The sequence below is a fragment of the Palaemon carinicauda genome, chromosome 37 (assembly GCF_036898095.1).
Source record: "Palaemon carinicauda isolate YSFRI2023 chromosome 37, ASM3689809v2, whole genome shotgun sequence".
Lineage (NCBI taxonomy): Eukaryota > Metazoa > Arthropoda > Malacostraca > Decapoda > Palaemonidae > Palaemon > Palaemon carinicauda.
The window spans coordinates 67489226-67504071 of NC_090761.1; the positions used below are offsets into that span (position 1 = coordinate 67489226).

Consider the following 14846-nt stretch of genomic DNA (forward strand, 5'->3'; position numbering starts at 1 on the left):
TGGGGTGTACTTCCTCAGAGCAGGGTGTATTAGGAATCTCCACTCAGTAAGTGTGTGACGGGGTGTACTCCCTCAGAGCAGTGTGTACTAGGAATCTCCACTCAGTAAGTGTGTGACGGGGTGTACTCCCTCAGAGCAGGGTGTACTAGGAATCTCCACTCAGTAAGTGTGTGACGGGGTGTACTCCCTCAGAGCAGGGTGTACTAGGAATCTCCACTCAGTAAGTGTGTGACGGGGTGTACTTCCTCAGAGCAGGGTTTACTAGGAATCTCCACTCAGTAAGTGTGTGATGGTGTGTACATCCTCAGAGCAGGGTGTTTTTTAGGAATCCCCACTCAGTAAGTGTGTGACGGGGTGTACTTCCTCAGAGCAGGGTTTACTAGGAATCTCCACTCAGTAAGTGTGTGATGGTGTGTACATCCTCAGAGCAGGGTGTACTAGGAATCCCCACTCAGCAAGTGTGTGACGGGGTGTACTCCCTCAGAGTAGTGTGTACTAGGAATCTCCACTCAGCAAGTGTGTGACGGGGTGTACTCCCTCAGAGCAGTGTGTACTAGGAATCTCCACTCAGCAAGTGTGTGACGGGGTGTACTTCCTCAGAGCAGTGTGAACTAGTAATCTCCACTCAGTAAGTGTGTGATGGGGTCAGGGGTGCCATTCGTACGATAATTATCGTACATGTACATTATTTTAGGTCCAGTACGATGTACGATACATACCTTAGGTATATACAAATGTGTGTGTGCGTGTGTTTGATTAAACAATTATACTAAAATACCTTGAAATAAGTTATATATGTTACTGCTTAATAATCATGTTGAAAGTGTGTACGATAATTTTGGTTAAAAAAAAAACGATAATTTTAAGGTTCATGTACGATAATCCAGTGGAAATAATCTGGTAACCCTGGATGGGGTGTACTTCCCCAGAGCAGGGTGTACTAGGAATCTCCACTCAGTAAGTGTGTGACGGTGTGTACTTCAAAAGTTCAAACTTTCAGTGAATGTTTTTATGTTGAACGGGCTGACACAAGTCTTTTTATAGTTTATATATAAGATATATGTTTTAATGTTGATATTCTTAGAATATTTAGTTTTAATTGTTCATAACACCTCATATAGTTTGCCTATTTCCTTTCCTCACTGGGCTATTTTCCTCTGTTGGAGCCCTTGGGCTTATAGCATCATGCTTTTCCAACTAGGGTTGTAGCTTAGGTAATAATAATAATAATAATAATAATAATAATAATAATTACTTTAATTTTTTTTATCATTATTAGGTGTAGTAAAACACGCGTGTAAAATTAATAAAATTTTATTACAAATCGCAAATTCAATACAGCTAGGATTCTGAGAATCAAACGCACCAGGACTCTTTCACCACTTTACGAAAAGGTCGACCTCTGTGTCCCAAATAGAAATAGGATTTGGCCCACCAAAGAAGAGAAACGGACGCTTAAACGTGACAGAGCAAGTTATCGTTTTAAAAAGGGGGGTAGGGAGGTAACAGTACCCTATGCTGACGTCCCACGGACGTCATACCAAACCCCCCCCCCCTAAGGACGTTATTAAATTTAACCTTCCTCCCATAACCCAAAGGTAAACGCCTGTTTCGTCATGTTTAGGCCTATTCCAGTAGTTGCCATTTTAGCGCTTTTCACGCTAAATCTGGCGCGTTTCTCGTAAATCTAGCGCATTTTTATCGCTAGTTAGATCGGCCGCACTTATAGACGTTTAAGACAAATCTAGCGCGAAACATAGCGCTTTTCCATCTGATAAAATATATGATAAACTGACTGCATGTCTATATCTTTAAACATACTGTATTGTATAAATTTCCCGTTATATTATAGGATACTGCCCCCCCCCCTCTCTCTCTCTCTCTCTCTCTCTCTGTTCCCAAACTATGTTGTAGAGTCCTACAGTAAAGTCGAAAGATTGCTTCTGTTAATGAGGTTACCAATCCTATACAGCGCTTTTAAGAAAGGATTCAGCGCGTTTCTGGCGCGTTTTGGAAGCTCCTGTAGCGCGTTTTCAAAATCAGAAATGGCAACCCTGCGCGGCCATGACTTTCTATAGTCATTCAACCCACGGCTATGTCTTTCTTTCCTGTTAAGACCTCAGTGAAGAAGAAACACTATGAAGAGGAAAAGTAGAAGATAATAGGAAATGTTTTATTTAAAGAAGGAATAGAAAAATAATTATATATATATATATATATACTGTATATAATATATATATATATATAGTTTATATAGACAGACAGAGAGAGAGAGAGAGAGAGAGAGAGAAAGATGCATATAGATATATATATATAGACAGAGAGAGAGAGAGAGAGAGAGAGATGCATATATATATATATATAGAGAGAGAGAGAGAGAGAGAGAGGCGTGTGAAACGGAAATCAAAGAAATTAATTAAAGAAACCTAAGGAGGTGTCGATGTAAAGGCAAATTATAGTATCATTTTGTTATATAAATGCTAAATATAAATAAGAGATTATATGCATTGACGAATGATAATCATACATACTTACTAGAAAAAACAACACTATTTTTCTTTATTTAGACTTAGTATTTCACGTTAATTTTACATCCTTTCTATTGTATATACATTCTGACCTTTATTTCCGGTCTAGAGTATATAAAGTATAGTATAAACAATCTGATTCCTTATTCTAACATCATGATGATGAATACAGAATATGAGAGAGAGAGAGGAGAGAGAGAGAGAGAGAGAGGAGAGAGAGGAGGAGGAGAGAGAGAGAGAGAGAGAGAGGGAGTTCAAAAACTTTTCCAGCACTATTGAGGGTACACTCGGACACACTATTCTATCTAAATTCTCTTCATCTTATTTTGTTAAAGTGTTTATAGTTTATATAGGAGATATTTATTCTAATGTTGTTAGTGTTCTTAAAATATTTTATTTTTCCTTGTTTCCTTTCCTTACTGGGCTATTTTTCTTATTGGAGCCCCTGGGCGGTGCCGTTATAGTATGTGGCCTACCTTTCGAGTGTGGCCTACGGAATTTTGTCTCTGATATAGTATGTGGCCTACATACTGTTATTACGAATATTGATCATGTAAGTACACATGGATTTCAGTATTTAACTATGTAGTTAATGTTAATGTTGTGTAAGGGGGGGGGTGGGGTCCGGGGGCGCAGCCCCCCCCGGGTAAGGACACGGCTTTTAGCATAGGTTAGGTGGGTTTTTTAAGTTAGCTTCTCCCGTCGTACTCGTAGGTAAGGACACGGCTTTTAGCATAGGTTAGGTGGGTTTTTTAAGTTAGCTTCTCCCGTCGTACTCGTAGGTAAGGACACGGCTTTTAGCATAGGTTAGGTGGGTTTTCTAAGTTAGCTTCTCCCGTCGTACTCGTAGGTAAGGACACGGCTTTTAGCATAGGTTAGGTGTGTTTTCTAAGTTAGCTTCTCCCGTCGTACTCGTAGGTAAGGACACGGCTTTTAGCATAGTTAGGTGTGTTTTCTAAGTTAGCTTCTCCCGTCGTACTCGTAGGTAAGGACACGGCTTTTAGCATAGGTTAGGTGTGTTTTCTAAGTTAGCTTTCTCCCGTCGTACTCGTAGGTAAGGACACGGCTTTTAGCATAGGTTAGGTGGGTTTTCTAAGTTAGCTTCTCCCGTCGTACTGTAGGTAAGGACACGGCTTTTAGCATAGGTTAGGTGTGTTTTCTAAGTTAGCTTCTCCCGTCGTACTCGTAGGTAAGGACACGGCTTTTAGCATAGGTTAGGTGGGTTTTTTAAGTTAGCTTCTCTAAGGTAGGACACATTCGAACCGGCTTAGGTAGGAAACATTCAAACCGGGTAGGCCACATACTATAACAGATCCAAAAAGGTAGGCCACATACTATAACGGCACCCCCTGGGCTTATAGCATCCTACTTTTCCAACTAGGGTTGTAGCTTAGCAAGTAATAATAATAATAATAATAATAATAATAATAATAATAATAATTTTCTAAGAATTGTACAAAACAGATTAGATTACTGTTACTCGTGAAAAAATAAAATCAATATCGCTATAACATCACTAAAAAGTCTTTTAACATTCTTCGAATCTTATTACAACTACTTTCCAGCTTTCTGCTTTACATCCTTTCCAGTTTCCTCTCTTCCAACTTTATTGTCCAGTCTTTCGTTTCACATTCGTTGCGCAACAGCAGGGTTTTCAGCTATATATTATTTAGCTACATCTCAGTGGTGGATCAAATCCCATAAATCATGATAAATATAACAGTAATGAAAGCATGATCTATAATTCATTCACTTCATGAAAGCAAAATATACAGCACTTCCCGAATGAATGAAATGACAAACTACTTTCTCGTAAAAGTATCATCTTACAATGACCAGCTTTATATATTTGGTTTTCCAAATAACACAAATATATTTAACATATCCTCACATAAAACAAATGTACCTAACATCTTCGCCAGTTAAGTCATCATACAGCATCACTTTCGCGATGCGTATCCCTGATTTGCACGGCCATTTCCACATTCTCGACTGCTCCTTGCACGTAAGTGTGGAAGTACTCATCCGTTATGCCTCCCTGTTCGTCGTGGACAGGCATCCCCTTGGCGCACACCGCCAGAACTTTCGAGAAACAGGAGCACAGGACGCCAGTGATTTTGTTCCTGTAGGAGCGGTTGAACCCCAGAAACACCATGGGGTCGAAGAAGTAGTGGCAGGAGAAGAGGGTGTGGAAGTAGATGTCCTCCTGTACGGTGGTGGTGGGCAGGAAGTGGTAGATGGTGTGAGGAAGTCCGATGACCAGGTTCAGGATGAGGACGGCCATGATAGCGTGGGTGGCCTGGTCGAGGGTTGGGCTGGGCTTGCCGTCCATGCTGAGCAGTTGGCGTTTGTTCTTCTGCACCTGCAGGAGCAGAAGGACTCGTGAATTAAGAAGCTCTCACAGGACCTGATATGCCTCCAGCTACTGGCATGTAATACATAGCTCATGATAACTGTTAGCAATGGAATAAATTACTAACTGGAATGGCAGCTCTAAAGCTAATGATTCTGGATGATGTTGGTTTTCTTCACCATTGATAAAACGAAAAACAAGACACAAAGATGAAATATGCAAAATTAGAAGGTAAAAACAAATGAATATAATCAGCGGAAGTTGCTTCATTAACTATAGTCGCGGTAAAGATTCTGGGCCAAATAAGTCCCACCCCCGATGACGTCTTAGCCAATCCCGTTGTCTCCCACGTTAGCAGCGGTCACAGCACATCCCCTTACTAATTTTAAGCTGTTAATGCAGGAAACAACATGATTGGCTATGACGTCATCGGGGGGCGGGGCTTATTTCACCCAGAATCTCTGCGGAGACTTCAGTCATTATTATATGACAGAAAAATCATAGAAACATAAAAACTATAGAAAGTAATTTGAATACGAAGACCAAAACTTGGCAGAACTGCTCAACTCACAGCGAACATCATGGCACCGTAGCATCCCACAGTCACAATCATTGGCAATAAGACATGGCAAGCGATGTAAATACCCACTGTAAGGTTATCCTTCTGCAGCAAGTACCCCATACCCTGAAAGAACGGAGCTTTTCTAAAGACTTCGGAGTCCAAGATGAATATTTACCGAAGTCACCCTATAAGGAACAAAAATTAGATTTCTATATATTATTCACTGGCTACTTTCCTTTTGGTAAGGGTAGAAGAGACTCTTCAGCTATGGTAAACAGCACTTCTAGGAGAAGGAAACTCCAAAATCAAACCATTGTTTTCTAGTCTTGGGTAGTGCCATAGCCTCCGGACCATGGTCTTCCACTGTCTTGGGTAGTGCCATAGCCTCCGGACCATGGTCTTCCACTGTCTTGGGTAGTGCCATAGCCTCCGGACCATGGTCTTCCACTGTCTTGGGTAGTGCCATAGCCTCCGGACCATGGTCTTCCACTGTCTTAGGTTGGAGTTCTCTTGTTTGAGGGTATACCCGGACACACTATTCTATCTGTTGCCTTATTTACTTTCCTCACTAAGCTATTTTACCTGTTGGAGCCCTTGGACTTATAGCATCCTACATTTCCCATTAGGGTTGCAACTCGACAAATAATAATAATAATAATAATAATAATAATAATAATAATAATAATGTCATTAAGACATGACAAGTTGGATATAGATTGTATGGACATTCGAACATTGTTTGTAATTCATATTTATATTGCAAAAACTTGAATGGATTTATAAAAGGAGTACTATTTGCCTCAATATGTTCTGTGGTTATTTGAAATAACACACATTGACTTGATTGGCCTTTGAAATTACATTGATAATGAAATAGAAAATACCTAGTTTTAAATGTTTGATAATAAAACAATACCATGGGAAAGGTCAACGTCCTGTTAATGAAAACTATCTATGGATTTATCAAACTCTTCTGTAATTGAATAATTTATTTATCTATCTACTTATTCCTTTATTTATTTGCTTTATTAGGAAAATCATTATTGCTTTAGAAACTGAAACATTTGTGCCAAAGATTACTGGCTTTCTCACTAACTATTAGCACTCACCTTTATCTTTGTTATTAAACTATCTTTTTTAATTAAAAAGGTAAAGATTATTCATATAGTTGAAGCCAAATTATTTCTAAGTCTATAATTTTTCTTAAAAAAGCAAAGGCTATTTTTATAGTTAAAGCTAATTTAAAGATACAACTATAAAGTTGAAAAATATTGCTAATATTAAAAAAGCTTTATTCCCTTCGCTTACCTACCCGAGATGGGGCAATAAATTTTTAAACATGTAATAGATATAAATGTTCATTTATTCACATTAGACAATAAATTACTCCATGTATAATTACCTAATAATAATCTAATTAAGGCAAAAAAGATATTTCACAAGAATACAGTAATCTATTCAGATAAATTTTACCTTTTCTTGTAACCTTTTGTTCCATAAATCAATATTATTTACTATAGTCAATTTCGTTTAGCGAGGCATATTTGCACAGACTCGCAGCGGTGCCCTTTTAGCTCGGAAAAGTTTCCTGATCGCTGATTGGTTGGACAAGATAATTCTAACCAATCAGCGATCAGGAAACTTTTCCGAGCTAAAAGGGCACCGTTGCAAGTCGGTGCAAATCTGCTTCGCTAAAAGAAATAGTCTATAGGATTCAAGCTTTTTTTAAAGTTTTATTTCACTTTTCAAACGATATTTCCTGTTGTATTTCGATGTATCTGACTCAAGTTGAACTAGCTCTTACATCAGAAGATGATGAATAATGAAAACAGTAATAAGGAGAGCTGGTGAGAAGAATAACAATGATAAGCAATTTCTGCATAAACAAGCCAAAACGCTAAGAGCAACAAGATAGCCAAACTAACGAAGACACGCCTTTAAAAATCTAAGATATCCAAGGAAGTTAAGAAGTCTCACTATCATTGAAGAACTTATAAAATTCGTTTGGAACTTACAAAATTCATTTGGAACTTACAAAATTCGTTTGGAACTTAGAATATTCATTTGGAACTTACAAAATTCGTTTGGAACTTAGAATATTCATTTAAAACTTTAAATATTCATTTGGAACTTACAAAATTCGTTTGGAACTTATAAAATTAATTTGGAACTTACAAAATTCGTTTGGAACTTACAAAATTCGTTTGGAACTTACAAAAGTCGTTTGGAACTTACAAAATTCATTGGGAACTTAGAATATTCATTTAAAACTTTAAATATTCATTTGGAACTTACAAAATTTGTTTGGAACTTATAAAATTAATTTGGAACTTACAAAATTCGTTTGGAACTTACAAAATTCGTTTGGAACTTACAAAATTCATTTGGAACTTACAAAATTCGTTTAGAACTTACAAAATTCGTTTGGAACTTACAACATTCATTTCGAACTTACAAAATTCGTTTGAAACTTACAAAATTCATTTGGAACTTACAAAATTCGTTTGGAACTTACAAAATTCGTTTGGAACTTATAAAATTCATTTGGAACTTACAAAATTCGTTTAGAACTTACAAAATTCGTTTGGAACTTACAACATTCATTTCGAACTTACAAAATTCGTTTGAAACTTACAAAATTCATTTGGAACTTACAAAATTCGTTTGGAACTTACAAAATTCGTTTGGAACTTATAAAATTCATTTGGAACTTACAAAATTCGTTTAGAACTTACAAAATTCGTTTGGAACTTAAAATATTCATTTGGAACTTACAAAATTCGTTTAGAACTTACAAAATTCGTTTGGAAGTTACAAATTCGTTTGGAACTTACAACATTCATTTGGAACTTACAAAATTCGTTTGGAACTTACAAAATTCGTTTGGAACTTACAACATTCGTTTAGAACTTACAAAATTCGTTTGGAACTTACAACATTCATTTGGAACTTATAAAATTCGTTTAGAGCTTACAAAATTCGTTTGGAACTTACAACATTCATTTGGAACTTACAAAATTCGTTTAGAACTTACAAAATTCGTTTGGAACTTAAAAAACTCATTGGGAACTTACAAAACTCGTTTGGAACTTAAAAAACTCATTAGGAACTTACAAAATTCGTTTGGAACTTAAAAAATTCATTAGGAACTTACAAAATTCGTTTGGAACTTAAAAAACTCATTAGGAACTTACAAAATTCGTTAAAAGGATGAACCCGTAGAGAGACGCCACTACTTTCACAGCTGTCGATAGAGAGAGCTTCCGCCTTCGGGTAGACCAAATTGCACAGCCTCTGGAGAATAAAAACAAACATTATTATTATTATTATTATTATTATTATTAATAAAAAAAATAATATTATTATCATTATTACTAAAAATAATAATAATAATAATAATAATAATAATAATAATAATATCATTATTATTATTATTATTATTACTATTATTATTATTATTATTATTGCTATCATTATTATTGTTGTTGTTGTTATGGTTGTTATTGTTGTTGCTATTATTATTATAATTATTATTATTATTATTATCATCATTATTATTGTTGTTGTTGTTATGGTTGTTGTTGTTATGGTTGTTGTTGTTGTTGCTATTATTATTATTATTATTATTATTATTATTATTATTATTTTTGTTGTTATTGTCATTAATAATAATAATAATAATAATAATAATAATAATAATAATAATAATAATATTATTATTATTATTATTATTATTATCATTATTATTATTATTATTATTCTTAGTTAAACCACAACCCCAGTTGGAAAAAACAGGATGCTATAAGCTCACAAGGGCTCCAACAAGGAAAAGTAGCCCAGTGAGGAAAGGAAATAGATATACTTAAAGAGAAGTAATGAGCCATTTAAAACAGAATAAGATATTCTAAGAACAGCAACAACATTTAGATAAACCATTCATATATATTAACTATAAAACTTCCCCCTCCCATAAAAAAAAACAAGAGGAAGAGAAATAAGATAGAATAGTGTGCTCGAGTGTACCCTCAAGCAAGAAAACTAACTAAAGTAGTCTACTCGTTGCTGAGACCACTAGAAGAATTTGCTTTAGAATGGAAGGTAAGAAAGAGTGCAAAGTCTAAGAAGTTGGACAGCTTAGGTGGAAAAGACTAAAAGGTACAATGCAGGTCTGTAGGAGCGAGTTATTAAAAGAAAAAAAAAAAAAAAAAAAAAAAACACTGAGGGCGAGTCCAAGGTCTATATATCTGGACCGTGGGCGAGTCCTATCACACTCACTATCGTCTTTCTTTGAAACCCTTCTGAAACACAAACTTGGATTACTTGGATCACTTGATCAGAGTCACGTAACCTTGTGTTGATTAAAAAAAAAAAAAACAATAAAATCATGTGATATTCAAGACAGTTTTGATAGTCAAGTGGAAAGGTTTTAGATGTTAATCATGTGCCCAATCTTAGAATTCATGATGTGTAATAGGGGACATTTTCCTGTGGAGGAAAAGATTGAGAGAGTCATTAATACACATACAAAAATACATACATACACACACTCACACACACACACACACACACATATATATATATATATATATATATATATATATATATATATATATATATATATATATATATATATATATATATTTATATACCCCCTACATTGAATTAGCAACAACTGAGGATGACGATACTCCTCCTCATGAGAATAAAAACATATTTTCCACGAGAGAGAGAGAGAGAGAGAGAGAGAGAGAGAGAGAGAGAGAGAGAGAGAGAGAGAGAGAGAGAGAGAGAGAGAGGGAGGCACTCTAAGTATGAAATAACCCCCCCGCAACTCCTTTTATCGCTAAGATGACATGGGTACGAACCCAATGCTTCTGTTCGCTACCGTTGCATCTGCAACGTAGTAGGATAAGTATCCTCATTGCTATTTCATCGTATCTTATGAACCCTTTCATCTGCATGTTAACAAAACACTCGTCCGGCCCCTTGGTGGTCTTTAGCATGGCCCTTCATGGCCACCGGATCTTGTAAACAAAAAAAGTAACCTGCTGAATCATGGCCTACTTAAAATGTTTCTACGTACAGCCATCCAAACAAAAGGGGTCTCTCTCTCTCTCTCTCTCTCTCTCTCTCTCTCTCTCTCTCTCTCTCTCTCTCTCTCTCTCTGTGTTTGTGGCTTACGACCCCTGGGCCAAATTTATTTTTGGTAGTTCTATGTTCCTCTTCAGTGACTGACAGATATCCAACCCAATTGGCCAGTTCTTATCAACCCTCAGATAGAAGGAGCTTTTCCGAGGTGGAAGTTGAGAAGCTTTGTGTTTTCGTCTAGGATTTTATCTTGGTCTGAAAGATTACTGTCAACAATACGGCGTCTTCTATTTGCGATGCATTTAGATTTACAAAGAATCCGATTCTTTAAATCCATAGATAAATAAAGACATAAATAACCAATGAATAACACAATACTGTTTACTATTTTATCTGCTCGCTGAATTGTATCCAGGTACTTTTATGTATATTCAGCAAATTCGTCTAAAAGGTCTCTCTTCTTTTCTCCTATCTTTCTGTCCAACTTCTTTTATACTCTGCTTCATGGTGTAATACTAATAATGATACTAATAATAATAGCATTTACATGCATGAACAAATACACATAATTTAAGACAAAAACATTGCTCCTGTATGAAAAGCTAAGAAAAAAAATCTTTGTAAAAACAACGATAATATATTTCCTTGCGTATATATGACTCTTTTCGTTATAATCAGAAGAAATCAGCTGCCTCGTCATCTAGACGCAGCCAAAACCACAGCCTCCACACCTGAACACAGACAAAACCACCCTCACCTAGACAGCCACAACCTCCTAACCTGAACGCAGCCAAATCCACCTCAGGGGAACACGACCAAAACCACCTCAACTCCACATAACCACAGCTTCCACACCTGATCTCAACCACAACTTCCACGCCTGAACCAAGCCAATAGCTCCACAGCTGAACGCAGTCAAAACCACCTTACTTGAACAAAGCTACAGCCACAGCCACAGCCACAGCTTGCACACCTGAACACATGCAAAACTACCTCACCTGGACAGCCACAGCCTTCACACCTGAACACAGGCAGAGCTACCTCACTTGTATAGCCACAGCCAAAACTACCTTACATGGACACAGTCACAGTCACAGCTACCTCACCTGTCCACACCCACAGCCTCCTAACCTGAACACTGCCAAAACTACCTCACCTGGACAAAGTCACAGTCACAGCTACCTCACCTGTCCACACCCACAGCCTCCTAACCTGAACACAGGCAAAACTACCTCACCTGGACACAGTCACAGTCACAGCTACCTTACCTGTCCACACTCACAGCCTCTTAACCTGAACACAGGCAAAACTTACTCACCTGGACACAGTCACAGTCACAGCTACCTCCCCTGTCCACACTCACAGCCTCCTAACCTGAACAAAGCCAAAACTACCTCACCTGGACAAAGTCACAGTCACAGCTACCTCACCTGTCCACACCCACAGCCTCCTAACCTGAACACAGGCAAAACTACCTCACCTGGACACAGTCACAGTCACAGCTACCTTACCTGTCCACACTCACAGCCTCTTAACCTGAACACAGGCAAAACTTACTCACCTGGACACAGTCACAGTCACAGCTACCTCCCCTGTCCACACTCACAGCCTCCTAACCTGAACAAAGCCAAAACTACCTCACCTGGACACAGTCACAGCTACCTCACCTGTCCACACCCATAGCCTCCTAACCTGAACACTGCCAAAACTACCTCACCTGGACACAGTCACAGTCACAGCTACCTCACCTGTCCACACCCACAGCCTCCTAACCTGAACACAAGCAAAACTACCTCACCTGGACACAGTCACAGTCACAGCTACCTCACATGTCCACACCCACAGCCTCCTAACCTGAACACAAGCAAAACTACCTCACCTGGACACAGTCACAGTCACAGCTACCTCACCTGTCCACACCCACAGCCTCCTAACCTGAACACAGGCAAAACTACCTCACCTGGACACAGTCACAGTCACAGCTACCTCACATGTCCACACCCACAGCCTCCTAACCTGAACACAAGCAAAACTACCTCACCTGGACACAGTCACAGTCACAGCTACCTCACCTGTCCACACCCACAGCCTCCTAACCTGAACACAGCAAAAACCACCTCACCTGAACACAGCCACAGCTGCAATGCACCACATCTCCCCCTCGGCCAGCACGATGTACAAAAGGCAAACAGCGATGCTTAAACCTTCTGGCACTAGTTTTATGTCCTCCTTCAAGAAGATACTCGTGTACGAAGAAAGCACAGGCCTCGTCAGGCAACTCAGGATGAGTAAGGAGAAGAAAATGCAAAAGAGCAGGAACTTTACGGCTGCACTAATCTTGTCACAAGTTATAATGCAACAAAGAGCTACGAAATTGCCTGCAAATACAGAAGATTACCTAAATTAAAAGAAATTATATCTTTTTTAGTTTTTCAATGAATTTCGAGTTTCTCCCTTCCATCATTTGCTCGCTATGCACAGTAGCTTTACTTCCATCAGACTTTTTTTATCTCAACTCATACAAGTAATGAAAGAGAAAAGCCCAAGTTTACACTTGGAAACACTTGGGACATACTTCATGATGTATTCAACCTACTCTAATTTGACTAGCATTAATTCACCCTCAAAAAAATAAATCAAGAGAAAGGAAACTGTGGATGTCCCAAACTCACAGATTATACCCAGCGCACAGATGGTGTAGGCGTGGTAGACACTGTGCTTTGTGATGTATCTGAGGGCCTCTGTCTCATTGAGACGCGTGGTGTTAGTCCGCATCATCAGAAAGTCGCAGAAGGTGCTCATTGTTCCAGCTAATAAGCTGCTGCTCTTTCCTTCTGCCATCATGCTACTTTAGGTCACTTACAGTTGCTCCTTTTTGCGTTTACGTTTGTTTACAGCATTGCCGTTGCTTTGATTATCCTCTCTGGCTCATGACTGAAACTGCATGAAGGGACTGTTAAGCAAAATTCCCTTTATGGCAGTGAAGTGTGGATTCTAGATGCAAAATAAAAAATATCAAAAGGGTTAAAGGGGTTGAAATTAACTTTTTTTGCTTAGTATATGAGGTATAAGAAGAAATGGCAAGTTAAGAAATGTGGAGATATATAGGATGCATCAAACTATTTTGAGATGGTTCGTTCATGTAGTAAGATAGAAAACATATTATTGAAAAAGGTAAGTAATTCAGAAGTGTATGGAGGTAGGAGGATGAGAAGGAGGAGCAAGGTAAGAGAGATAGATGAAAAATGCATTGGAAAGTTCATCAAAAATAAGCGTGACTATTGCAATGTATGTAAAGAAATTCGATGAGTGACTGATGGGGTATCTGTGTAGGTGTTTAAAACAATTGATATAGATGTTTTATCGCGCAAGGGATTATCAACAATCCAACAATTAAAGAATGAATGGGGTAATAACTGTTGTGTTGTATCCTTGGAGCCAACCCCCTATTCTTGTAAAGACTTGATACTAAGATATACATATACAGTATGGTATTTTTGTTTCTTACCGTGTCTTTAATGGGTGAAGCTGCTAACCTCCTACCGTCATTACTTAACCCTACCGGACGCTTGTCCCCTTGGTGCATCTGGGTTGGCTGATGGGTGGCAGGTCGTGAGCGGTCCTGGGCTTATCAAACGTGAGTCTAGCACTGCGCTACTGAGTTCATTTTGGCTGATTGCATGAAAGGTTGAAGGCAGCGTATATGTATGCATGTATACGTGTATTTATGTATGTTTGTAAGTACTTTATAACGCATAGATCACTACCAGTAAACTAGATTTTTCTTCTTTTGACACTGCTATAAATTCCCAGTCGATCATTTCGATATATGCTTTATGTTTCCAAATTGATTACAATTGAACATTCAGCAAGTACGAACACTAAACATTTTCTTTCAAGTATACGCTTTTACCTCACAAATTAACAATTTAATGAGCTGTCTTTCCAAATAGATCGCATTATACTATTCGCTTTCTCAACAACAGGCTACATTGGCCCCCCAAAAATTGTAAGAGAGAATAGATAGTATTTTCTAGCGTTTACAATAATACCATTGATTCAAGAATACGGACATGAGACCACAAATTGTTTCCCGAAGTAAGAATACCGTCGAAGGCACTGGAGTTTTCATAGCAGTGCCATGTAGACCGATGCGATAGTTGCAACCCACCGGAGTCAGGCCACTTGGAGTACTAAGGGCACCAAGTGCAAGGCAGAGTAAACAACCGACGGACACGGCTTAAGATTCCTCTGAAGGACTTTCTGCGAAGGATTGTATTGTTATCATTATTATATTTTGACGATCTTCCTAAAT

General features: G+C 38.0%; 1 protein-coding gene across 2 annotated transcripts; it reads right to left on the bottom strand.

Annotated features, from left to right (window-relative positions):
- Positions 1 to 3999: 3999 nt before the first annotated feature.
- On the bottom strand, positions 4000 to 14388 carry LOC137629169 (uncharacterized). 2 transcript variants are annotated; one of them, XM_068360435.1, is made up of 6 exons: positions 14040 to 14388; positions 13204 to 13471; positions 12654 to 12909; positions 8638 to 8737; positions 5453 to 5566; positions 4000 to 4890 (listed from the first exon to the last, which is right to left on the bottom strand). In XM_068360435.1, exons 2-6 carry the CDS (start codon positions 13373 to 13375, stop codon positions 4459 to 4461), a joined length of 1074 nt encoding a protein of 357 aa, XP_068216536.1. In that variant the 5' UTR covers positions 13376 to 13471; positions 14040 to 14388; the 3' UTR covers positions 4000 to 4458. The 2 variants fall into 2 exon arrangements, with proteins under 2 accessions (XP_068216536.1, XP_068216537.1); XM_068360436.1 differs by lacking the exon at positions 14040 to 14388 and having other exon boundaries at positions 13204 to 13515.
- Positions 14389 to 14846: the final 458 nt, after the last annotated feature.